Source organism: Dama dama, chromosome 17 (assembly GCF_033118175.1).
Source record: "Dama dama isolate Ldn47 chromosome 17, ASM3311817v1, whole genome shotgun sequence".
Classification (NCBI taxonomy): domain Eukaryota; kingdom Metazoa; phylum Chordata; class Mammalia; order Artiodactyla; family Cervidae; genus Dama; species Dama dama.
The window spans coordinates 42,409,437-42,435,612 of record NC_083697.1 but is presented as its reverse complement, the minus strand read 5'-3'; the positions used below and the strand labels follow the sequence as shown (position 1 = coordinate 42,435,612).

At 38.7% G+C, this 26,176-nt stretch overlaps 1 protein-coding gene across 1 annotated transcript in view; it reads left to right on the top strand.

The window, feature by feature from the left end:
• The window catches only part of PKD2 (polycystin 2, transient receptor potential cation channel), a 58,486-nt gene extending 32,310 nt beyond the window's left edge, over positions 1 to 26,176 (top strand). The window contains exons 5-15 of the mRNA XM_061164434.1: positions 2,855 to 3,079; positions 5,972 to 6,200; positions 8,580 to 8,747; positions 11,204 to 11,385; positions 12,525 to 12,645; positions 15,839 to 15,937; positions 18,377 to 18,498; positions 18,753 to 18,870; positions 20,353 to 20,516; positions 23,469 to 23,616; positions 23,973 to 26,176. Of these exons, the coding sequence (XP_061020417.1) occupies positions 2,855 to 3,079; positions 5,972 to 6,200; positions 8,580 to 8,747; positions 11,204 to 11,385; positions 12,525 to 12,645; positions 15,839 to 15,937; positions 18,377 to 18,498; positions 18,753 to 18,870; positions 20,353 to 20,516; positions 23,469 to 23,616; positions 23,973 to 24,209 (1,813 nt within the window). The 3' untranslated portion in view covers positions 24,210 to 26,176. The remainder of the gene's footprint in view (positions 1 to 2,854; positions 3,080 to 5,971; positions 6,201 to 8,579; positions 8,748 to 11,203; positions 11,386 to 12,524; positions 12,646 to 15,838; positions 15,938 to 18,376; positions 18,499 to 18,752; positions 18,871 to 20,352; positions 20,517 to 23,468; positions 23,617 to 23,972) is intronic.

The following is a 26,176-nucleotide window of genomic DNA, read 5'->3' as shown; positions in this document are numbered from 1 at the left end:
CATTATCTCCTTTACTTGTCACAGAACAACTTTGAAATAGGTGTCAGCTCCACTTTATAGGTGAAAAGATGGAGGCTCACTTACCCAAAATGTTTCTGCTAGTAAATGGAATCATGCTAGGATCTAACCAGCTTGACTCCAAAGCCCATGTTTCTTCTGTGATACCACATTGCTTCTTCCATATTAATTATGTTACTCTGGTCGCTGCTTGTTGCCCTAAGCTTTCTGTCAGAATTCAAGCTTCTTGATGGCAGGGACTCTGCTTTGTTCAACCAGTATATTTCCAAAGCTTTGAACAGTACCTAGAACATCCAAAATGTTCAGTAAATACCTGTTGGATACACAGTGAATTAGTGATTTTCTATGCAGGGTGGGCTAATGAAGGGATCCTTCCTGTGTGTAGTTCTAAACCATCCCTGGTCCTGCCAGAATCTGAGTTATTCCCATTTCTCCTTCCCTTCATCACCATACTTCTTGAAAGAAGAGTCTTCACGGCTTCCTCCTTTTCATTACCATTAATTCACACCTTAACGCTTAAGCCTTTGCTTTTGACATCTCTCTTGGAAGCTACTAGTGGGTTTGTTCTATTTGCCGATCCACGGATCCATTACCAGCCTAATCCTCATCAACTCCTCTGCAGGATACGGTCTTGTTAATTGCTTGTTCTTTTGACTTTGGTGAGTGATAGTGAAATAGAGTTTCTCTTAATTCTACAACCCCCTTCCTCTCTCTTATTTCCAGGTTCTATATTCAGATATCTATCTTTTCTTTCTTTATACTCTCTCCTTTGATATTCAGATGGCTCCCATTCTCATCTCTGTTTGATGATTCATTGTTTCTTCAACAAATATACTGAGTGTTAACATGCGCCAGGCATGTTCCCAGTGACTTCTCCCTTTTCTAGGAATGCCCTTGGTGCTGGCTGGAGTGAAAAAGCAGCAGTAAACACAACAGAAGCATACGCGTGTCTTGGCACTGCTAACATTCGAGTGATAGAAGATGAGTCTGCATGCCCCCTGTAGCTCCTGTAGTTCAAAATGCCCCAAACTGAACTCATCACTTTCTTGTTGGAGCTGAACGCCCTCCTGTACGTGGCACCACCATCTTTGAATTGTCCAAAAAGAGACTCAAGTCATTTTTCAGAGGTCCCTTCTCACTTGCCCCAACTTCCAGATCAGTGCCAGGTTCTGCTGACTGCCATGGCCCTTTTCCTTCCCACCTAGTTCAGGCCTCGTCACCTCTTGGTTCTTGTAGGGACAGCTGACTCAGCTGTGTTGGGGTCCCCGGGACGACCCCCAGGTTCAACAAGCTGCTTGAAGAGCTCCCTGGATTCAGCTTATATTCACAGCTGAGGTTTATTGCAATGAAAGGATAGATGGAAAAGCAGAGAAAGGGATAGGCACCTGGGGCCGAGACTGGAGGAAACCAGGTGTAGTCTGCGAAGGTCCTCTCCCAGCGGAGTCACACGGGGCATGCGTCCTTCCTCCAGGAACACACGGGGACAATTCATAGGAAACGTTGTCTGTTCAAGATGCTCATCAGAGACTTGGTGCCTGTCCTCTTTTACTGGGTACTGGTCACATAGGCAGGCTCTGCCTGGCACATCCTCAAATCCCAGACTCCCAGAAGGAAAGCAGGCATGCAGCATAAGCCATCTTGTTTGTATAGAAGCCTCGGTACCTCAAGCCACTGTTTCTGGTCAGAGAAAGTTTTTTATCAGTGTAGGGAGCTATTTATCACCTAAATTCCATATACCAACTGAGGACCAACCTGGCAAGTAGGGCTTTTTAAGAAAAGGTGGTCTAAGAGCCACTATATTGACTCTTTTCTGCCCATGAATTCTCTGTTCCTCACCACTTCAGGCTTGTCCTCACCTCAGCCCCCAGAGTAACCCTGTTCTGTGCCTCCCAGAAACCTTCTCTTTGGTGACCCTGTGAGGCCTGCCCCTCACTACCTGACCACAGTCTATCTTTCAGCCTTCTCTTCTTCATCATATGGGAGCCAAACCAAACTACTTAGCAGATACCTTGTACTTCCTTGGCTCTGCCAGGCTCAGGCTTAAAAATACTATCCCCATCTCTCTGTGTAAGTCTGAATCCTGCTTACCTTCCACAGCCTATGTTCAACATGTTTTCTTCCCAAACTTTTCTCTCATTCATGTTTCTCTTCATCATTGAAGCTTCAAAGAAGGCTAGCTTCCCTCAGATTGGTCCAGGCAATCTCTCTATGCTGCTTCTTTGGTTCTTATTATCTGCTACCTTGTATTTTCATGGTTTAATTCCAACTTTTCTCTCCCTACTTATTATAAATTGGGGAGAGAAAGGATCTTGGTTCATCTTTCTATCCTCATTAATGCCAAAGGATCATCTGCTTCCTGAGAGCCTCTGTAAATGTCTGTGGATTAAATTCCCAATGCTCCGTGGAGTCTCACTTAGTTCGGTGGCTGCCGGTGGCACTTGATGAATTTGTACCTGTTTTGGCTGCAATTTGGGGGAGGCCTTGGGTCATCTAGTCCCAAAGTTACCCTGGGAAGGCAACCATATCAGCTGAGGACTAAAAGAATAGACCTCTGAATACAGACAGTTCTGGGGTAGGTTTCTGACTTTACTGTAAAAACATTTGAGACAGAGCTGACCTCACTAAGCCTCAGGGCCCTTATTCCTAGAAGGGGATAATAGCTATGCCAGAATTATGTAAGAAAACACAAAGCACAGTGGAAAGCACATTACCCAGCTTGATGAGACTTGCATTTATTTTTTATCAATACCTATTCTGTCTTACCAGGAACCAGTTGTCTCTGTAATTGCTCCAAGTGTTCCATTGATTTTACCTGTTTGTTTTGTTTTTTAATTAGTTGGATCTACACAAGTGAAAAAGACTTGAATGGGAGTAGCCACTGGGGAATGATTGCAACTTATAGTGGAGCTGGTTATTACCTGGATTTGTCAAGAACGAGAGAGGAAACAGCCGCTCAAGTTGCTAACCTCAAGAAAAATGTCTGGCTGGACCGAGGAACCAGAGCGATTTTTATTGACTTTTCAGTATACAACGCCAATATTAACCTGTTCTGTGTGATCAGGTGTGTATGAAGGGCACTCATTCCTTCTGCTTGTGTATTTGTAAATACATCCTAGTCTGGATTTTAAGTCAGAAAACCATTGCCTGCAGTTGTCTGCATGAGAGTGTCAAGGATCAGAACTGATAACAAGGAGATGAAAACCAAAAGCTTATTGGGATGGGGACATTTAGGGGAAAGGAGTTAGGTTCCCTGAATATTGCAAGTTAGGAAGAACCTTAAGTCTGGTCCAAGTTCATCCCAAAGCTAGAACTTTCTCAGATAAAGCACTGTGTTTTGCTAGCATTTATCCTTTCCCATTATGAAGATGCTCTGTTACCAAGGAGCCCTGGGCATCAAATCTTGTCTCACTTTCCTGAGTTTCCCACTCTCATACGATGTGCCTGCTACCAGAACATAAGCCCAGTAGTCAAGGGCTATGCCTGGGTTGAGCAGGATACCTAGGTATCTGCTCACACTTAAAAAGATTTACCAAAGACACATAAAGTTCCTTCTACCCATTCTGTGATGTCACCATCATGACCACTCTGCTGATAGTGAGGAAACTAACAAAATATCTCACTGGCTTGTTTGGACCTCTCATCCATTCATTCAACAAACCTTTATTAGACACTTAGTATATGCCAGGCACTGTTCAAGTCTTTTGGCCTGCATCAGTGAACAGAATAAATTTCCCTGTCCTTGTAGAGTTAGCATTCAATCAGGAGGAGATAATAAATGATAAACAATAAACAAAATAAACAAATAACATGTTAGAAGGTAGTGTGCTATAAAAAAGCAGAACTCTGGAGATTCAGCATCCACCCATTTTAATCCTCCTTGTGAACATGGTGGCAACATCCAGACACTGCCAACATGAATTACTTCCGCATACGTTTGTTTGTCTGTGTTGTGTGCTCAATCACTCAGCTATGTCCGACTCTTGCGACCCCACCAGGCTCCTCTGTCCTTGGGATTTTCCAGGCAAGAATACTGGAGCAGGTTGCCATTTCCTACTTCAGGGGGTCTTCCCAACCCAGATCGACCCACATCTCTTGAGTCTCCTGCCTTAGGAGGCAGATTCTTTACCACTGCGCCATCTGGGAAGCCCTGCACATATGTTTACCCACCACATCATAAGGATAAATTGTTGTAGTAGCTTTATTTTTGAGACTAAACTCAAACTCTACATTATATAGCCAAGTGGATTTTCTCAGTCTTTATATCTAACAACTTTTATCACGTTAAATCACACTGTGATTTGCATTAAATCAAGTAACAGATATTACTAGAAAGGAATGAACATTTGCTGCAATTATTATTGAACATCTCCTAATGATTCTAGTGAACACAGAAAGAGGATAAACACAAGCAAGCAACTCTGGTTGACATTTAAGGAAATAACATATATATAGAAAGTATAAATGAATATGTCTCACTTCCTCCCCATACTTCAAGAGCGAATATTGTCAAGACAGTTGCTTCATTTTTCTGCATTGTTGCCTCAGTGTCTGGAGGGGTTGACCATGCAGAACCACAATGGGCAGAGAGAGATGACTCAGCACACAGGCCACTTCCTGCCCTTGTGAGTTTACACTGAGGCTGTCACAAGGCTCTTCATTTCAGTATTGCTCTCTGGTTTGTGGTTCTCACCCCTATTCTCTAGCACATCAAATAGGAAGGAAACAGGATACTGATACTACGAAGGAAGGAAAATGTTTCACGCTTCTGTGACCAATTCTAATTTGCTATAGTCCCTGCATGGACTTGAGTGTTGCTCATGCTTGAACCTTAGATACTCAGGTTCTAGAGGTCCTGTCCTGTCCATCCTGTAATGGGACAGATATGCCTAATAGCTGACTGGAGGTCTTTTAAAAAAATCTTAGAGTTAAGGGTCTAGAGAGTCTATTTCTAGTGTGAAGGGAAATTATACTATTAAGTGAATCATTTAACCTTCTCACTGTGACACCTGCAAAGGTGAATTTGGCAAGAAGCATCTTCATTTCAATTATGATAAAGCACTAAAGACCAGGGCCTTCAGTGTGAATGTAAAAACATATGTTACTGTTTCAGACAATCAGACATTTACTAAGCACCAATTCACTATAAGGTTCTAGGAAGTTCCAATAGCAGAAAGGTTTTCCTAGGCAAATATTTGATGCTGATTCACCAGATGCATGAATGAGAAACTCGGTCCCTATCTTTATCTGTATACAAAATAGACATCCTACTTCTCAGCTGGGCCATAGGTGTTTTGAAAGATGACACAAACTTCTTATGTTCTTCATTGCCCAGTTGAATGACTTACATTTAATAGAAGTCTGAGAAAGGCTTGTTTGATTAATTTCTGCATTTAAAAAACAATTATGCAGCATTCTGAGTAGTATGAATACCAGAAAGGTAAATGGGAGACTGAGGAGAAATAATCTCTTTGGTCTGGGAGGATTTGGGAAGACAAGATTTGTTCTTCTTGTGACACAGAATTCTATAAGGAGGGGGTTACTGGCTGTGATAAGAACATTTTGTCACTTGTTTGGAGTGACTTGTAGTGGTCATCCCAAACTAGGATGACTAGGGCTTCCCAGGTGATGCTAATGATAAAGATCCCACCTCCCTATGCAGGAGATGCAAGAGTTGCAGGTTTGATCCCTGGTTTGGGAAGATCCCTTGGAGTAGGAAATGGCAACCCACACCAGTATTTTTGCCTGGAAAATCCCATGGACAAAGGAGCCTGGTGGGCTACAGTCCATGGGGTTGCAAAGAGACACGATTGAGCACACACACACAATTGGGGTGACTTGTGGTTGCAATTTTATTACCTTCTAGTGCAGGGACAGAGTAGATGATGTTCTTCCCTGACTGCATCCATGGGTTGTTATTGATGTTATTGTTTTAATTGTTCTTATCACAATGCAGGTTACTGATCGAATTCCCAGCAACAGGAGGTGTGATTCCATCTTGGCAATTTCAGCCTGTAAAGCTGATCCGCTATGTTACAACTTTTGATTTCTTCCTGGCAGCCTGTGAGATTATCTTTTGTTTCTTTATCCTTTACTATGTGGTGGAAGAAATATTGGAAATTCGCATTCACAAGCTACACTATTTCAGGAGTTTCTGGAATTGTCTGGATGTTGTGATCATCGTGGTAGGTTGGAGAACAACACCAAATCTCCTCTCTGTTATAGAAACATGTTAGAGTCTCTGCTGTCCTCACTATTGTGGATCTTTATATTCCTGAAGGAGAGTCTAAAGTTCTCCTCCGTAATAACAGCTTCAGTGTTCCTAATTGTCTCATTTTGCATGAGTAACCCTTCTGCATATGAAGTGGAGAGGCATTTACAATAGGCTGTCGTTTGGCCACACTAATAATAAGAATAGCTTAGTAATTCATATTTGGCTTTGGCATGCCATATGAGATGGAGAGAAAACAATATTTTGTTTATTCTGTTTTGGTAGTGGTGTAATAAGTACATTTGCAAAATCATACACATCATAGAATTTTAAATGTTTGGATAAAAATAAATACAAACAGAATTCTAACACTTTATTATCACTGTGTAGGAGTTTTAATATTTTATTTCTTGTTGATATCATGGAAGTTGAGGCTAGTTTTTTGGCTCAGCAGCCACAGAATTTTGCAAGTATTTTCTTGGAAACTTGCTTCCCTATGCTATTGTTGTTATTTTTTTTAACTCTTAGTACTGACAAGACAACAATTCAGACAGTGTGCTTTTTTAAGTTCAGGAAACAGTTACTGGAACTCTACTTCTCCTTTGAAACCATTTCTGACCCTGTAGAAATAGGGCATGCTTTCTGTGAAGCTTATATCCAAAAAAGAAAATTCTTCTGTAGATAGAGCTGAGAATCTCAAAATTCAGAGTCACATAATGACCCAAACTCTCATAAATTCTCTTTCTTCCCTTTACTCTCTCATTCTCTATTTTGAAGGAAGAGTCTCAAGGAAATTCAGTGTCTTTCTATGATATGATATTAATGGGCTTCCCTGGTGACTCAGCTAATAAAGAATCCGCCTGCATTGCGGGAGACCTGGGTTCGATCCCTGGGTTGGGAAGATCCCCTGGAGAAGGGAAAGGCTACCCACTCCAGTATTCTGGCCTAGAGAATTCCACGGACTGTATAGTCCATGGGATCACAGAGAGTCGGACATGACTAAGTGACTTTCACTTCACTTTACTTCCAAACTTTTGTAAACATTTGCCCTGGGCAGAGCTAAAACAAAGGGTACCTAGTGAGAGTTGATAAAAGTTATTTTTAGATTCAGTCAGTCAGCCATTTTTTTTCAGGTAAGTCTATGCAGAAAACACTTATCTGTGTATTCTAAAAAGCTCAAAGGAAATATTCCTACCACCAATGCTAAAAATACTAGGTTAAGACTGGAACTCCTTTACAGAGAAGAAAAGGAAGGTGGTGAGGTGGTCGTTTTCATCTGTGGCTGGCAGCCAGTCAGGTCTTGACTCTGATACAATCACCAAGACAGCCACCCCCGGAAGGGCTGATGAAGTGGTCTGTGATCATGAGAAAAGAAAGAGAATGAACAGCAAAGGTCACGGCACTTGCCACAGCCCAGCTGCCATGGATTCAAGATCTACGTGAGGGCCAGACATTTATGGTTGACCATTAGCACTTTCCACACATACATGTTCGTCCATTGATGATGGATGCAAGTAGGGCCCAGTATTCCCCTCAAACCTGGTTTTATAGCCCAGAACCAAAGCAGATATGAAGAATTGTATGGTCGTGAGTTAAAGGACAGAAACAGGCAAGGGGGACCTCTGGGCTACATCTTCCCACTGCAAGCTTTCTCAAGCCCTCTGTGCCCATCATTCCCACCATCTAAGACCAAGCTCCTTCTTTCTTCTCGTGAGCAGTCCTTTTAATACGTCTTGATTCACCCTTCACCTGTGTTGTATGATGTCAGCTTCTTCGAAGGTTTTTGTACTATTTGTCTTTGTGTGTTTATTTGCTCTGGAACCAGAGCTTAAGTTTCTCGAGGACAAGGTTTGTACTTCTTACTTCCATTTGTTCCTCTTGATCCCTGCCACAGTGCTGTATGTGCAGATATCTATGTATTTGTTGAATAAAGGAAAGGATGGATGGCTAGAGAGTGAGGAAATAGCCCCACAAATGAAAACAGAGAGTGAGATGAGGCCTGAGAAAGAAGAGTAAGTGATTTAAAGGAAGGTGGCAGAAAAAACAGAAGGCGTTCCTGTGTGATTTGTTTTGTAGTAAAGTGACATCTCGGGTGGGTGCACACACGTGCTCTCACTGAAATTCTGTTTCTAACTAAGGAAGTGCAAGCAGTGTATTGTTTCACTTTTTATGGCAGTGCTTAACACCTTCTCTTTGGGTATGTGAGTGACTTTTATGAATGCCATTGGGTGAATAGAGTGGTGAGCCCTGGAAATAATACACTGATGAAGGAAAATAAACTAGTCATTTTAAGGTGAGCTATAGATTTCTAGAACACTGTAATAATATCTTTATTTACTCTTTTGTTTTCCAGCTATCAGTGGTCGCTATAGGAATTAACATATACAGAACATCAAATGTGGAAGTTCTGCTACAGTTTCTAGAAGATCAAAATACTTTCCCCAACTTTGAGAATCCGGCATACTGGCAAATACAGTTCAACAACCTAGCTGCTGTCATAGTGTTTTTTGTCTGGATTAAGGTAATTTATAAATCTCACCTTCAGATTTTTCATATTTTTCTTCTTTTTGTTAGTGTGAGTCACAGAAAATGTTGAAGGACCTGCATTTGTTTCTGGCCAGATTGAAGTAGCCAGAGCTGCTCCATGTATTATGACTGAAACAAATGAGCAGGACTCTCATGATCTTTTATCTCACTGTTGAATGAGGCTCCTGGTTGCTTGTACTCTTGCAAGAACTGTCTTTGTAGGTTTTGTTTAATAAATGCATCAAGAGCCCTTTTCAGCGTGTCTGCTGGCCTAGGGCCCCTGGCTTTACGGAGACAGAGACGGGTTCAAATGTTACCTAATGTGGGGTGACCAGGTGAAGTAAAAGGAACTAAGAAGGGGGAAGGGTGGGGAAGTGGAAGGGAGAGAGACTGCATTGGAAATGTTCTCTGGAAACACAGCCTCCTTTCCAGGTGGAGGTCTTAAGGAAGCTTTACCTAGAATTGAGATTGGACGGACACCACCTCCAAGTAGTGCCTTCAGGACTCATTTCCTTCTAACGCATCATGTGCATTTCCTTATATGTGAAAGCGTGAGTCATGTCATATACAACAAGCCTCAATTCTGGAGATGCAGGAAATTTTAGGTCTTAGACAGCTGCCGGACTGTCACCAGTTAAGTTCTATGATTGTGCCATCCAGATAGTAGCTGCTATAAAGTCACAAGTGACTAGATTTTAATTTAAATTTTAGAGTTCTATTGAAGAGCACCTTTACAGAAGGTACTTTCCAACAGTTACTTATTTTTCTGGATGGTATTCATAGCTGGAAGGCCTGAGATTTATCAGGGGGGTTAGACCTTGTCCTGAGTCTCTCATGCCATTTTTTCATTTACATATTTGTTCAAGAGAAACCATCACTAACATACCAAGCCCTTATCACAAATTGCAACAATGATCACAATCTCATAGAAATACTTCTGGGAGCTGTATTAAGTAATGTTTCAACAACCATCAAAAATGTCTTGTTATGGCCAGAAACAGTTTATAAGAGGTCTTTAAGTAAAATGCTAGATATTTTCTTTCAGTATGTGCCTCAGGCTGAGTGTTGAATTTAGTGCTTCACCTATGAATATTTTATTCCCAAGACCATGGGAGCCATTAAATTCTTTAAGGCAGGGATTAGAACTCTATTTCTGATGGATCTCTCCACGTCCTTCCACCAGGGCTCCTAGCTAGAACTGTGTGGGATTCATGCCCTCTGGGCTGGAGCTGCCCAATTGGGGCAGCATCCTCAATGCTTTGTCTACAAAAATGCACAGTGTGGCTATACAGTCAGAGCCTGGTGCAGATCCTTACTCTGAGCCCTGGCCAATGCCTGGCACACAGCTGATGCTCAGTAAATAATAGTTAATAATATTCAATAAGTATTTTCTGGAGTTTTTTTAACTAGTGTTTTTTTTAGGTTAACTCTTTTTGTTTTTTTGGACTCTAGTTAATTTACAATGTTGTGTTAATTTCAAGTATGTAGCAAAGTGATTCAGTTATATATATTTATTTTCAGATTCTTTTCCATTATTCCTAGAGAAGGGAACAGCTACCCACTCCAGTATTCTGGCCTAGAGAGTTCCATGGACAGAGGAGCCTTGCAGGCTGCAGTCCATGAGGTTGCAGAGTCGGACACGACCGAGCAACTTATACTTTTCCATTATAGGTCATTGCAAAATATTGAGTATCACTCCCTGTGCCTTACCTAGCTAGTTTTCATTTGTGGGTTTTTTCTTTTTTCTTTTAATCTTTCTAGGCGAAAAATGTCAATGATCATTTTAATTATAATTGAACTTGTTTTCTCTGTGTTTTAACCAACATGTGAACTATAAGTGACATGAGGGCAGGGGCTTTGCTCTGGTCACTGGTGTATTCCCAGCTCCACAAACAATACCTGGTGTGTGGTAGTCCCTCAACAAATACTTCACGAATGAGATTTGGGGAAAAAAAAAATCTTTCTCGTCTCTCTCGTTTTTTGTTGTAAAATATATGTAAAAAGTTTACCATTTTAACTACTTTTAAGTGTATAGTTCAGTGGTATTAAGTACCTTCAGAGTCTTGTAAACCATCACCACTCTGCATTTCCAGAAGTTTTTCATCATCTACACTGCAACCTTTTTATCCACTCAACACTAACTCCCTGTTTCTCGCTTTCTGCAGCTCCTGGTAACCTCTATTCTCCTTTTTGTCTCTGTGAATTTCCCTATTCTAGGTATAAGTAGAATCATGTAATATTTGTCTTTTTGTGTCTGGCTTATTTCACTTAGCACAGTGTTTTCAAAGTTCAAATTCATGTTGTAGCATGCATCAAAATTTTATTCCTTTTTAGGACCAAATAATGATCCATTGTATGTATATACCACATTCATCTGTGGTATATTTTGTGGTAATGGGTAATGTGGTATATTACCCATTCACCTGTGTGTATTTTCCCTCTCTTTTGCAGCTCTTCAAATTTATCAACTTTAACAGGACCATGAGTCAGCTCTCTACAACCATGTCTCGGTGTGCCAAAGACCTCTTTGGCTTTGCGATTATGTTCTTCATTATTTTCTTAGCATATGCTCAGTTGGCATACCTTGTCTTTGGCACTCAAGTTGATGACTTCAGTACTTTCCAAGAGTGTATGTAAGTATATATGAAATTAAGAAGACAAATTGAATCAGAGAAAACACTGCCTTCTCAAGGTTAAAGAAACCTTCATGGTGGCTGTGTAACTACCAAATATTTAAAAGTAGTGGTTTAAAATGAGAATTAATTGTCTTTCCAAAAACATTAACCCACCAATGCAATTAGGACAATAATTTCTGAAATGCTAATGTTTAAAATAGAGCCTATAAATACCATAGTAAGATATAGAATAACAGTTATCATAAACCAGCTCTGTCCCAAAGAATGAGGTCTTCTCAGCACCAAATGCAGATGGTAGCATCTAAGACACAATTTGCCTCTATTTTTATACCTATCAAATATTGTTGCCATACGTTTAAACTTCAGCTTATTTTCTAAGAAAAAAAGCTATTTCCAATATTCGAGGAGAAGCACAAACCAATACTGGAATTTTCAGGTTTTTTCTCAAAATTCATAAATATTATGTTACAAACAGGTAAAGTAGCCAGTATCATACTTCCATGGCCTGTAGAAAGGAGTTAGTTAGGAAAGATGATGGTAATGATAATAGAAGTTAATAGGGCTTTGTGTACAAGAATGCCTAAATAATGTTATTGTTTCATGAAAGTTGGGAACGAAAACAATTTTACTGATTAAGACCCAACATCTGGCAACACACAGCAGTTCTTGACCCCACTTTAAGTGCATTGAGAATATTGGATCTTCAAACACGTACAATTTTGGCTATCCTTCAAAAATCTTTTTTTCTTAAGAGATTTAAAATTCATATGCAGGGTGACCATTGTGAAGGTTTAGAGTTATCATCTTTTACCTAGATTATGTATTAAATTCTTATAGTCAATTGCTTTATAAGTCATCTAATAATAATTATTATGTTTTCTTTTTAACCAAATGAAAATAACATATTTTGCATGAAAGCATATTATTTTTATTCTAGAAGGTTTTTAATTGCTCATATAAGTAGCAAAAGTTTTCCCAAGGGGTTGACAATTTTCTGTTATTTGGCAGCTTTCCACATTGATTTTTAAAAAAGTTCCAAAAGTATGAAATTATCTTTTGGGAAATGTTATGTCAAAAGAATGCTGGACACTCTTTGTTTTTGTATTGTGGTGTTGTGTTTTGTTTTGTTTTTATAGCTTCACTCAATTCCGTATCATTTTGGGTGATATCAACTTCGCAGAGATTGAGGAAGCTAATCGAGTTTTGGGACCAATTTATTTCACTACATTTGTGTTCTTTATGTTCTTCATTCTTTTGGTATGTACACTTTTGTTTATAGTGAGGTGATTTAAACTTCATAAATCACCGTCATAAATCATCATCTTTTCTTTTCTCTCACACTTTATTCTCTATCAGTTTTTTAAAGACCTGAGAAGTAGAAAAATGTAGATATTAGAAAACATGTTTTGTTTTATTTCTCATTCATTCACAGTTTTAAGTCTTCACCAACTATCTTTTCCATGATCTTTCATCTCTCTCTCTCTCTCTCTCTATATATATATATATATATATGTACTCAATTAAAAAAAAAAGTAGTAAATCAAGTGCAGATTTAAAGTTACCTAAAATAGTGCTTTGCCTAAGAAGTAGAATATGCTTGCATGCTTTTTTTTTTTTTTAACACAAATGTCAGCACTTTCATGATCACTTGCTTGCATGACTTTTCATTTCTCTCCTTCTTCTTTTCTTTTTTAAAAATAGAAAATGAAAGAGCAAGCCAGATGCAGGGTACCAGGAGTGACCTTTGAGTGAATTGTTGCTTGTTGAGGTCAAGATAGGTTGTTTTAACTTATTCATATTTCATATATCTAGAGACTACATGCAAAGACTATTTCAAATTTTAATTTAAAACTAAATCTCACAATGAATGGAAGTTGTTTTAAATTTTATTTTTAAAAATATTCCTCTTATTCTCTTGGTTTGGTACAAATTCAGGTTTTTAGCATTTTGGCCTTTAATTAAGTTTTTTGAAAGGCATTTTGTTCTTCACCTTAGCATTTATACATTTATTTGTCCACTCTACTAAGTTTTAACTTAGCTTAATCTGGGCAGTGAGTATTTTTCATTTTAAACACTATCACTTAAGATTTTCCTTATATTAACTATATCTTAAGAAAAAGCAATGTTTCCATTTTTAATTGATTTTGTAAAGATCCTTTGTATCAAGTTCATTAATTCAGTTGTAGGAGCTCCGGAGTTGGTCCAGGTATTTAGTGGTCAAGTATATGGTGTTTACTGATTGAGAATTAGATGTACTTTAATTGGACTGAAAGAATCAGGAATAGCATTTATATCTTGCTGTCTGTATGTATCATGATTAGTTTTAAACTTAAGCCTCTTTAAAGTTTCTGTTTTCTGTCATATATTAAAGAAAAAAATAGACAAGTAAGCCTTTGTCACTCTCTTACATTAGTAATATTTTGAATTCTGAAGCATCTGAATCCAGAGTCTCTACTAAGAGAACAGAAATCAGGAATTGAGAGTTCTGTGGCAGACCCTTTAGTTTACTTCAGGCCACTAAGTTTTCTCTGTACCTCAGTCTGCCAGAGAGGGACATGATCATGGCAATTGGAAATGCTCAAACGCGGACATATTTGAATGTTGGCGTCTAACAGGAAGTGCCTCCTAAATTGTTCAGCCATTTTATCAGATCAGTGCCTGGAACATGAAAAGCTCTTAGTTTTTGTCTTTATACTGAAATATTTATTTGTACTGCTTCACAAAAAGGAATTGTTCTCCGTGTACCTTCCAGAGAGAGGGGAGGCTACTATCAATACAAATCTTTTTTTTTTTTTTTTTTTTTTTTATTCCTTGTAAATGTTAAGCCAAGGGCAGGGCTGGCCACCGTTCTGAGATGACTGCCAGGTCTTAATCTATTGCCCCCTCTTAAGAAACCACAGTGGTGTAAGCTGGCTTGGCTTAGCCAGGAGCAAAAGCCCCTCCATCAACAGGGAAAGACCTCCTATGCAAGTCTGCCCCTCAATCAAGTGATAGGGAATACAGAGGCCGTGAACCTCCTTTCCCCACACCTTCAAGAACCATTCTAGCCACTTCCCATTTTTTGAAATCTCTTCAGAAGACGCACACTGTAATTTATTTCAACTGACATTTGCAGATGTTAGTTATTGATCATTTGGAAAAGAGACATAAAACATTAGATGCCTGTGTGGGAAGAATGAAGGTGGGTTACCGTCCACTGACTGCAGCTGTCTGCCCTTATTATTGAGCATTAAGCCACAGACGTCTGTGTCTTTTATATTCTGTTCTCATTTCTGATACAGAATCCTAAATGATGTTCCTCCTTAATTCATAGAGATTTAGTAGCTCATTAAAGTAATGGAGCTCTGATTTGTTTAGTCATCAGTCATCAATATTTATGGAGCCACCACATTTCAGGCAATATACTAGGTACTGGGGATGCAAGTAATAAGGAAAATAGATACCAACTCTCCTCTCATGAAGATTCTGTGGACTTGTATGGAAAACAGACATAATACACAATTGTATAGTCACAAACCATAGTTACACGCTAAAAAGGAAAACCAAAGGAAGAGCATGTTAAAGAAGGACCTTATCAATTAGGTGTGATACTTTGAGAAAATCCATTGGAAACAGGCATTGGAAATGCAAATCATTATAGTGGGGGAGGGAAAAGTCAGGAAAATGGACTAACCACTACTGAATGATAATTGCTATAAATAATGTAGCACCTGCCATCTGTTAGATTCTGTCTTAAGTACTTTACATAGATGAACTCATTAATCCTTACCACGAATCTGTAGTGAAGATACTACAATTTCTCTCATTTTATAAGTGCAAAAACAAATTTTAGAATGAAGAATATAAGAATGAATACAGTCTTGGCAGTGCCATGGTAGAAACCCAAGTTTGCTTGACTTCAAAGTCTATGTCTTTTCCACTGAGCTTTTCTTGACTGTCTTTTCTGCTAAGCCTACCATGTTTCCGTTTGCGGAGGTATTTTTAACTACTTAAAATATGTTCTGTGAACCTCAACTATTATAACAGTATTTGAAATGAGCATAGACTCCACTTGTCTGGCTTGACTACTGAAATTTGAGAACCTATTTGGAGTTCTACACCTCTAATAACTTATGTCAAGTGAAAAATGTACAGAACATAGATAAGCAAAAGTAATAAAATAACCCCACCATTCCTAGGTAAATATGTTAATATTTTGTTGTATTTAATTCTTGTATCTTTCTGCAAAAATGCATTTGTAAGCAAGAATATATATTGCATTTTTATTTGCCATAACAAAGGAAAAACTAATTTTCTCAAAGAATTTGGTAGCAAAACTATTCATTGATGACTTCTTGAAACACTCAGATTGTTTTAAAAAAAGGTCAAATGTATCAAGTTTTAGATTGATGTTTACAAAATATATTTAGGTTTCTTCTTTAATCTCTACATTTCTTTGATTTACAAACAGAATATGTTTTTGGCCATCATCAATGACACTTACTCTGAAGTTAAATCTGATTTGGCCCAGCAGAAAGCTGAGATGGAACTCTCGGATCTTATCAGAAAGGTATGACAAGCCCTAATTCTCAGAATCATTTTCTTTTCTACATGAAATAAATGTCTTTTCAGCCAGATTGCCAAATCAACATGATCCACTGCCTAAAATAAAGAGTAGGTTGGTATGTTCCAGGAATAAGTTAAATGTTCTCTATGTTGGAGATAGAGATAGATATACTGCTATCTTGGACTTAAATTCTGGGAATCCTTTAATGCCCTAGAATCGAATTCTCAATAATCTCTTGCCTCTTAAGAGCTTAGCTGCTGGGTTCATCCTCTTTATTTATTTTGACACCTTCTCTAGTCAGCTCTCACTTTTAGATCCAGAGTTCAGAATAAATGGGAAGAGAAGATTATATAAAGACATTTTCCCTTCTTCTATCTTAATTTTGATTTTTAGAAAAAGAAAAGAAGTTTTAGAGGCAAATATTTTGTTGTTCATGCTTTACCCTTGACCTTCCAGGGAAGTTTTAAAATAGTCAAAGGAAGAAGTCCTTGGACCAAGTCCACAGCCTAAGGTCCTGAGAACTTTCACTTACGCACCTTCTCAGGAAGTTTTTAATTGTTAAATGGAAGGGCAGGACAGGAAATCTGGGCAACTTTGTTCTTCTCCATGTGACTTCTTTACTTGATTTAAAGTATAAAACTTCAGCAACAACAAATAACTACATCTGAGATACACAGCTTGTTGCCAGTCCTCATTCTGCTGGATACAGTGGCTCCTTGACCATAATATTTTTCTGTTTGGTTCAACCCACAGGACAATGTTGTCTGTGAATCATGTTGAAACAGAGAACTTCCGCTTTGTAAAACAAAGACCTTTGGACAACACCTAACATTTGTGTTATCCTGAATTTTACATAACAGTTGATTATATTCTAGCAAATCCCCAGGGTAATTACAAGCAGTCTTCACTTTGCTCTTTGGGTCTGATGTGACTTCAGTTAAATAACACCAACCTTTCAACACAGTTCAAATTTCAGTTATTGCAGTATACTGACCAAGTAACAGCATACAGTACAAACTTCACTTTCAGTTATCATAGTATATTTCAGTTATCATAGCATATTAACTGTGAATAATAGCAGGAAGGACAAACTTCACTACCAGCTCTGTAAGTCATTATATAAATAACAAATGTGCATCATCATCAGTGACTCCTAATGTCACTTCTTTCAGAGTCAAGGGTTGGTCCCTGATCATCTGCTATTCAGTTTATGCACAAAGTTTATAGTCATATTGCCTCCTAATCTCCCAGTGATAAACCCATGTGATATTTTCTAAATATGCATAATTAAAAGAATAGGCCAGCAAAGAAGAAAGTATAACAAACAGACAAAGAATGATAACACTGGAAGTGAAATTAAAAACAAGCAATGGATTTTTAAAAGAAATACGTAGCTGGCCATGGGAGTGTTGACATTGCTACCTCTCAAAAGCTTGAGAGCAGCCAGAAGGACTAGTGAAGGTATATTTATCAACATAAGTGAGGAAAGAGATTGTGACAAATAGGATGAAGATGTCTTGATGCTGGCAAACTAATTTCACTTTAAAGGGACTCTCAGAGATATTTCACAACTTTGGAAGTGCAAGGGATAAAATATTGGAAGCTGAGCCAGGTTAAGAAAGGATTATAACTCACCAAGACGTAGAAAAGATGTTCACTTAATAGTGTATGTTATACAGTAACAAGAAGAAGGCAAGTATTGTTCGGAGTACTCTGAAAAAGTTTCTTACAAAGGAATAAAACTTCAGTTTTCAATGTTTCTACTGTTTAAAACGTCAGTATACTAAAATAATCATTTTACTCTTTTTAAAATTTCCCCATAAATTTATAGCCTACACTGAGGGAGTTTTTAATGTTCTAACAAGAGTTTCAAAGGTCACAGAACAGTCATAATTTTTCTCACTGATTACTTAACATTGCCTCACACAGTTGCGCTGTCCTTTGTACAGCCCCGCATTGCCATGTATAGCAAGGACTGCAGTGTATAGTGAAAAACCCTCATCTCCTTGTCACTGAAGTGTTTTTTACACTCATGACCTACGAAAGGAAATTATCAACTGTAAGATAATATAGAAAATAATTAATCTATGACTCAGATTTCTTAGTTTTCTTAAGAACTATTGCACATTCCTGCATACTCTGAGGCAGACAGCTGTGGAATGTACTGACTTTCGTTCTGTACACTAAACTTGAATACAAACCAAAAGATCCCTAGTTCTTCTTCATTTACTGAAAGACCTGACTCTTGCCACATAACTCTCCCACATGAACTTCATGGAAAACTCAGGATGCGTTTGTCGTTTATCCAACCCGCACCTGTTTTGTGGTCCATTTATGTCAGATACTGTTCTGGTCACTTTGTTTACATTAGTTACCACTGTAATTGACAGACAGAACAGATGAAAAAGGAGGATAAACTAAAACAGTCTTTCTTTCTGGCAGGGTTACCATAAAGCCTTGATCAAACTAAAACTGAAGAAAAATACTGTGGATGACATTTCAGAGAGTCTGCGGCAAGGGGGAGGCAAGTTAAACTTTGATGAACTTCGGCAAGATCTCAAAGGGTAAGAATCTCAATTTGCCGGTGCTGGGAAAGTCTTTATGTAAAGATAAATCCTTAGTGCTAAGTCTCCTTCTAGCCCAAGTACTCATAGAGACACGTTTGTTTCAGAGGTGGGTGTCTTTCTGAAATGTATTGTAAGAGGAGGACTGGCCCTGACTCAGCAGTTTCTCCTTTCCTCCCGAACGTGAGTGTGTCTGTGTTTGGGATGGATCGTGTGCATGAATGAGTTCATCTGTAACCTCTCACTAATTTCAGGAAGGGCCATACTGATGCAGAGATTGAGGCAATATTCACAAAATATGACCAGGATGGAGACCAGGAACTGACTGAACATGAGCACCAGCAGATGCGAGACGACTTGGAAAAAGAGAGGGTGGGTCTGGTTTAGGAGAACGTGATTGGTTCAGCACCTGCGACATTTCAAACCGGTTATTAAGTAGTGGGTTATTGGGAGCATGTGTGTGTGTGGCTCTCGCTCTCCCCTCTCCCCCTCTCCCCTCTCCCCTCTCCCCTCTCCCCTCTCCCCTCTCCCCTCTCCCCTCTCCCCTCTCCCCTCTCCTCTCTCCCCCTCTCCCCTCTCCCCTCTCCCCTCTCCCCTCTCCCCTCTCCTCTCTCCCCTCTCCCCCCGACCATTGATACAGTAGTACCCTGCCTACTCCAAAAAGGATATATAACACCATAATATATTGAAATGCATTACGTTAGCATAAATGTAGAAAAAAAAGAGTGAAGCAGAACAAAGCTGAGATATAAAGGCAAGCCTGAATGAAACTAAAAAATGCACTTCACAAAAAAATATACTTTTTTAAATTTATTTTTAATTGGATGATAATTACTTTATAATGTTGAATAGGTTTCTGCCGTACAGAAGCATGAATCAGCCATACGTATACATATACCCCTCCCTCCTGAACCTCACTCCTGCTCCCCATATCCCACCCCTCCAGGCTGTCACAGAGCACCAGGTTGAGCTCCCTGTCATGGCTCATAAGATTGAGCAGCAGGAAGCTCTAAGCTTTCTAGTTACCCACTTGAGGAAAACTTTCAGTAGTTACATACTTCACAGTGTCCAGGAGAATAGGGAAAAAAGATTTCTCAGAAGAGATAAATTTAGTTGTTCTTTAAATTATCATGTATAATAAAACTAACCACTGCCTTCCATTTGAATACTTACTATGAAACTGTTAAAAATAAGCTTACATGAGCTTTTTTTTTTTTTTACATGAGCTTTTATAATCAGGAAAAATAATTTAAAGTTTTAACATTAACTTTAAAAATAAATAGTTAAACACACCCCAGAAAATCCATGCTAATTGAAATACAGAGAATACAAATGAATGTTACACAAAAGTTAGTTCCTATGAGGAGACAATATGGAACAGTGGTGTCAAAATGCTACTCCACAAAACAATGTCCATAAGTGGAAAAACTTCACCAGTCATAGTGAAATATGAGCAAGAAGACAATGAATAATAGTTTCACATGGCTGTATTCAGTCAAAATTCTTACTCTGAGATGGTATCCTTCCTTACTTTTGTAGCTATTACATGTGTTCACTTTTATGAAAAGGTGAAAACATATTTCTTCATTTGCTTTTTTCTTTGCTTTTCTGTATTTTTACTCTTCTTTCTTGTCCAGACAAGAAGTTAGCAACTTCTTGCTGGTCATTAAAATCTATTTGGAACATTTGCCAATACATGAAATTGAAAAGTGTGAGGATCACAGTCTGGTGTTAACCTCACGGGAATCCTAGGTAAATGGCACACACCCATTTCCCGTTTGCCCCAGTCCTCCATGAAGCTTCTGTGGGGCCGAGGGGTTCCTGCCCGTCACTCAGTGATCCCGTGTTGTTCAGGAGGACCTTGACCTGGATCACAGCTCTTTACCACGTCCCATGAGCAGCCGAAGTTTCCCTCGAAGCCTGGATGACTCTGAGGAGGAGGATGACGACGACAGTGGGCATAGCTCCAGAAGGAGGGGCAGCGTCTCCAGTGGGGTTTCTTATGAAGAGTTTCAAGTGTAAGTATTGAGGAAATGATAATTTGAGTTGACAAGGGGCTTCCCGTTTGGCTCAGCTGGTAAAGAATCCACCTGCAATGTGGGATACCTGGGTTTGATCCCTGGGTTGGGAAGATCCTCTGGAGGAGGGCATGGCTACCCATTCCAGTATTCTGGCCTGGAGAATCCCTTGGACTGGGTAGTGTGTGGGGTGGTAAAGAGTCAGATACAACTTAGCGACTTTCACTCACTCATTCACTTGAGTAGACAAGAGTCAAAATGACACTAACTAGCTTCTCCCACCACTCTCATTTTGTCTTTTCCATGACTAATTGTCAGTTCTTTTTAATAAATATTATTGGTGTTCTTTTCTCTTTATGAAAGTAATTTGTTTATTATAGGAATTTTTCATTTCTTATTCTTTTCAACTCCAGAATTTCTGTTTAGTTCTTTTTAACAATTTCTCTTCCTTTATTGATACTTTCTATGTGATGAGGCAGTGTCATCACAGTGCCCTTTATTTTTTATTTTTATACATGACTTAGTTTAGTTCTTTGGATATATTTATAATAGTTATGTGGACTGCTTTGTCTACTGAGTCTATCTGGGCCCTCTCAAAGGCATTTTCTGTTGCCTGCTTTTTTTCCCCCCTGTGCTTGGGTCACATTTTCATGTTTCTTTGTGTGTCTCATAATTTTTTTTGAAAACTGGAGATGATAATAAATACTTATAAATTCCCCTTCCCCTCGGAGCTTGTTTTTGTTGTCATTTGTGTATTTGTCTTTTAGTGACGTCTAGTTCCCCCACATTGTGAACCTCCAGTGTCACTTCTCAGAGGTCACAGCCTGGACCACGCACACAGTTATCCTGGGGAGACAGGACTTGCAGGTCTTCCCCTGGTCTCTCTGTTAAGCCTTCTGCCTCTGTTATTTCTACGTCTGCCTCTTCAGTTCTCATAATTGTTGGCTGATTGGTCTGTGATTTTCATCAATGCCTTGGGATACAAATTGCTTCACAGTCTGATCCAGTGAAATTCAGGTGCCTTCTCAGGGGGAGTTTTTGAAGCCAGTCTTTGGCTGACTTCTCTTTCTGGTTCTCTCTGGCAAACTAGCTGGTAAATGGTTTAACTTGATGATCTCGTGAAGTGACCAGCCTCCTCTTAACTGCTTATCACCATAGTCTCCATTGTTTTCAAGAACACCTTTAAGCTTAAATTTCCCGAAAGTTTGTTCCAAATAAAGCCAGTTCATTTGGGGAAGCTTTGGAGCTCCGTTCTGTGGCCTGACTCTCCTTCCAGGCAAAACCTTGGTGTCACTGCTCCAGAGCTAATGGGCCATTTCTCTCACAATGACACCCCTGCTTCATGAATAAGGCATGAGCCTTTGGTGTTCTCAGCTTACTTTTCTGGGCCTGGAACAATCTACCCTCCAGCTGGAAGTTGAGTGGAAGAAAAGAATCCCAACTCTTCAGCCATTCTTGTCTGAATTAGAGTCTCTGCAGTGTAGATTTGGAGGTGGAGATACAGGAATGAGAAATACTGACAGCCTGACCTTTCCTGGGAAATAAGTATAGCCCTCCAATAGGAGCTGACACTAGAGGGGTGGGTGTTCTTTGCTGACCCACCCTTGGAGGTGGTAAAGAATCCCTTTGCTGACTCAGGAGACACAAGTTCAATCCCTGAGTCAGGAAAATCCCTTGGAGGAGAGCATGGCAACCCACTCCAGTATTCTTGTCTGGAGAATGCCATGGACAGAGGAGCTTTTCGGATTTGAGTCCATGGGGTCACCAAGAGTTGGACATGACTGAGTGAGCACGCATGCGCCCCTAGAAGAGCTCTGTCACGCTGAGCTAGGGAGCAGGAGAGAGAGCAGATTGTAGTTCAAATATTACTCAAAAAATAAAAGCTTCTTATTCTATGCCCTTAAGAAAATTTCCAGCAGTTTTTTAAAAAATTAGTAATTTTCAACAGTTATGGTTGTTTCAATGGGGAGAGGTCCTCCAGGGCCCTCATGCTACCATTCCAAAAGTTTTGTCTCCTTTTTTAAAAGTATTTATATAACATTGTGTTTATTCAAAAAAATGGTATCATAAGTGAGCATACTATTTTCTAATTGCTTTATTTACATTATAAATAATGTCATTCTATTTCATGATGAGAATGTGAACACCATTCTATTGCATGAAACATTCTGTCACAATATAATTTCTGGTGTCTTCGAATTTTATTGTGTACAGAAACAATAATATATTTAAGCAATCTTCTATAAATGTTTAGCCATTTTAATGACCTACTATTAATAAGCAGAACCCCAGAGAATATCCTTGTAGTCAAAAATTACACATATACTTATTTCCTTTAAAACTTCTCAAAGGACAGCCTGGATAGGAAGAGCGTTTCAAGGAGAATAGATACATGTATATGTATGGCTGAATCCCTTCGCTGTTCTCCTGAAACTATCACAACATTGTTAATTGCCTATTGTTGTTTAGTTGCTAAGTTGTATTGGACTTTTTTTGTGATCCCATGGACTATAACCCACCAGGCTCCTCCGTCCATGGGATTTCCCAGGCAAGAATACTGAAGTGGGTTGCCATTTCCTTCTCCAGGGGATCTTCCTGACCCAGGGATCGAACCCTTGTCTCCAGCATTGGCAGTTCCCCCAAAATAAAATAAAAAGTTAAAAAAAAAAAAACTTTTCAGAAAAAAATGGAATATCTGAAAGAAAGGATAGGCATACCTTCTATGGTAGACATACTTCTGATAAAATCTTGATTTGCAAAAGAATTGTGCCAGTGGGCATTCCCACCAGCAGTGTATGAAAAATCTCTAAAGTTCTAGACTATTTAGAAAGTGTTTTAGATTATAATGTTGTTTAAGGAAAAAATCTTAGCATTTCCATTTGATATGCCAACTGGGCTGCTAAGTCAACAACACAAGATGTTTTTGTCCCTCTCAACTGTGGTTTCCTGCAGCCTAGTGAGACGAGTGGACCGGATGGAGCACTCCATCGGCAGCATCGTGTCCAAGATTGATGCTGTGATAGTGAAGCTTGAGATCATGGAGCGAGCCAAACTGAAGAGAAGGGAGGTGCTGGGAAGGCTGCTGGATGGAGTGGCTGAGGTTAGTGGTCATCTGAAACAGAAACACCCTGATTCTATAAAATATCAAGGTCATAGTTTAAGTAACCCTTAATCTAAGAGGATGTTTTTCTCCATACGTGCAAATCAGTGCAGATAAAATGATAATCCAGAGGTGTTGCTTTCTTAACACTCTTCACACTGATGATACTGCCTTCACTGGACCCTCCTCCCCCCAAAAAATTGCTCCAGTGATTCTGAGAATTGCTGTTAAGACTGGTTTTGTTCTAGCCTTACCTAAGTGGGATTATTGGATCCCCAGACTTCCGAAGGCAATTCCTAAATCAAAGAGTATACATCAGTCCACCTCAACATCTTGTTTTCTTTTTCCTTCATTAGGATGAAAGGCTGGGTCGTGACATTGAAATCCACAGGGAACAGATGGAACGGCTTGTGCGAGAAGAGTTGGAACGCTGGGAATCTGACGATGCAGCTTCCCAAATAAGTCATGGTTTAGGCACACCCTTAGGACTAAATGGTCAGTCACGCCCCAGGAGCTCTCGCCCTTCTTCCTCCCAGTCTACAGAAGGAATGGAAGGTGGAGGTGGAAACGGGAGTGCCAATATTCATGTGTAGGACATGTGTTCTTAATAGGTGAGAAGGTGCCTGTCCTGAGTTGCCATAACAAGTACACTATTTATATGCCCTGACCACCATATGATGCTGGTCTTTGTGACCAATTATTAATTCTTCTGCACTTTAATTTATTTTAGATAAACTTTGCCCATGATCAAAGAAGATGTTTCTTTTTCTCATGTAAGAAATCCAGGTGTAAATATTGAGTACGGAAAAAAATTCTTTGTAAAGTATATCGAGTGGTGTGCCCACTTGTTACCATGACTGAGTCTCCTCAGTTGACAATGAAGTAGCCTTTTAAAGCTAGAAGAGAACTGTCAAAAGGCTTCTGAGTTTTACTTCCAATCACGAAAATCAGTATTGTCATTTTTGCTAAGTGTGTGAAGGGAAAATAGGGGCATTCCTTTCCACTCAGGCTTAGCTCATAGGCTTAATGCATAGCTTTCTTTTAAGAAAGGAGGCTTCTATTTTAACTACCTTCCTGGGGTACACTTTTCTAAAAGACTAATTGGGAAAGAACCCCAAACCATAGAATGGGTATGTAGTCATTATGCTAGAATTTGTATGAATGGTTATGATAAATGTTGAACACTTTTTTTTTTTTTGTTATTTTATCATATCTAATGCCTGTGGGACTAACCATTTCACTTAATTTTTACACTCTTTTCACTCTCATTTAAAATGAGCTGCATGAAACCATCAAAGATCAATTGTGAGTTAAATGTCATATCTGACAATAACAGGAGAATTTGAAGGCACCAAATCATTAAATTTGATGTTTTCCTAATAATTAGTGTAGTATAAAGATTTATCTGTATAGTCTTTTGCTCATGTGGCTAAACTTATTTGCAACTAATCTAGGAAGATGAACTTACTAAAATTTTTAGGATGTATCAAAAGTTTTGATTCAGCAAATATGCTCATTTTAAACAAAATATTAAGAAATTTTGAAATTCATATAAAATATTATAAATCTAAGACTTGAGTTTTAGACTGTTTTAAGAATACAGAACTCAAATACTCTTGATCCTGCATTTCAAAATTAGAATTTATAACCTAAGTGGGATTCATTTTAATGAAAAGGAGTTTTGGTTATTGAAAGTTCAACCATCATCAGAAGGTATCAGCCAAAGTTTGAGTTTGCAGGGGTTTTTTTCCTCTCTTTTTTTCATTAGGAGAGGGGCTCACCAAATTTATGGGGAATAAATCTGTTTCTTAACAAAAACTAAAAATCTTATTTTTCAAAATTGTTATGTATGGTGACCTTTTGAGAGCTAATGAGACAAGCAAGAGAGAATGCACTGGTGAATAATTCTCACTTGGAGAATAGCAAAGAGACCTGTTTCTCATACTATAGCTTAAATTCACATAGTCGCTTATTTAACTGGTAGACTTTGTCAGTCAAATTTTCAAAGAAAACATGAGCGAAAAAACCTTTTTAGCTGTCTTTTACAGAAGTGATATAGGTAGCGTTTCTTTAACAGTTATTTCTTATGGCTCATCTCCATCTTTGCTTTCTTTTGAATATTTTTTTTGAATAAAGTTCTTTATTATTAGGTACTAAAATTTGCATTCCAGGGATATTGAGTGTACGTATTTATGTATGTGTACCATGTTGTTACATGTAAACAAGCTTCAATTTGAAGTGCAGCTATTATGTGGTATCCATGTGTATTGACCATGTGCCATATACCAATTATGGTCACTAGAAAGTCTTTTTATGATACTTAATATTATTCTGTTTTTTCACCTGTAAAAATTTGCAAAGTTCTTTCTTTTTTCCCATAAGTTACACATTTTTCTTCTTTAGTCATAAAGAATTTCCACCTCGTCCCTCCCCTATCATCTTCCTCTTTATATTGGTACTATTAAGAAACTGTTACATATGTAAGTCTCAATAATTGGGAATTTCATTAATGTGTAATGCTGAGCACTTTACTTCTTAATAAAGACTTGATATAATAGCA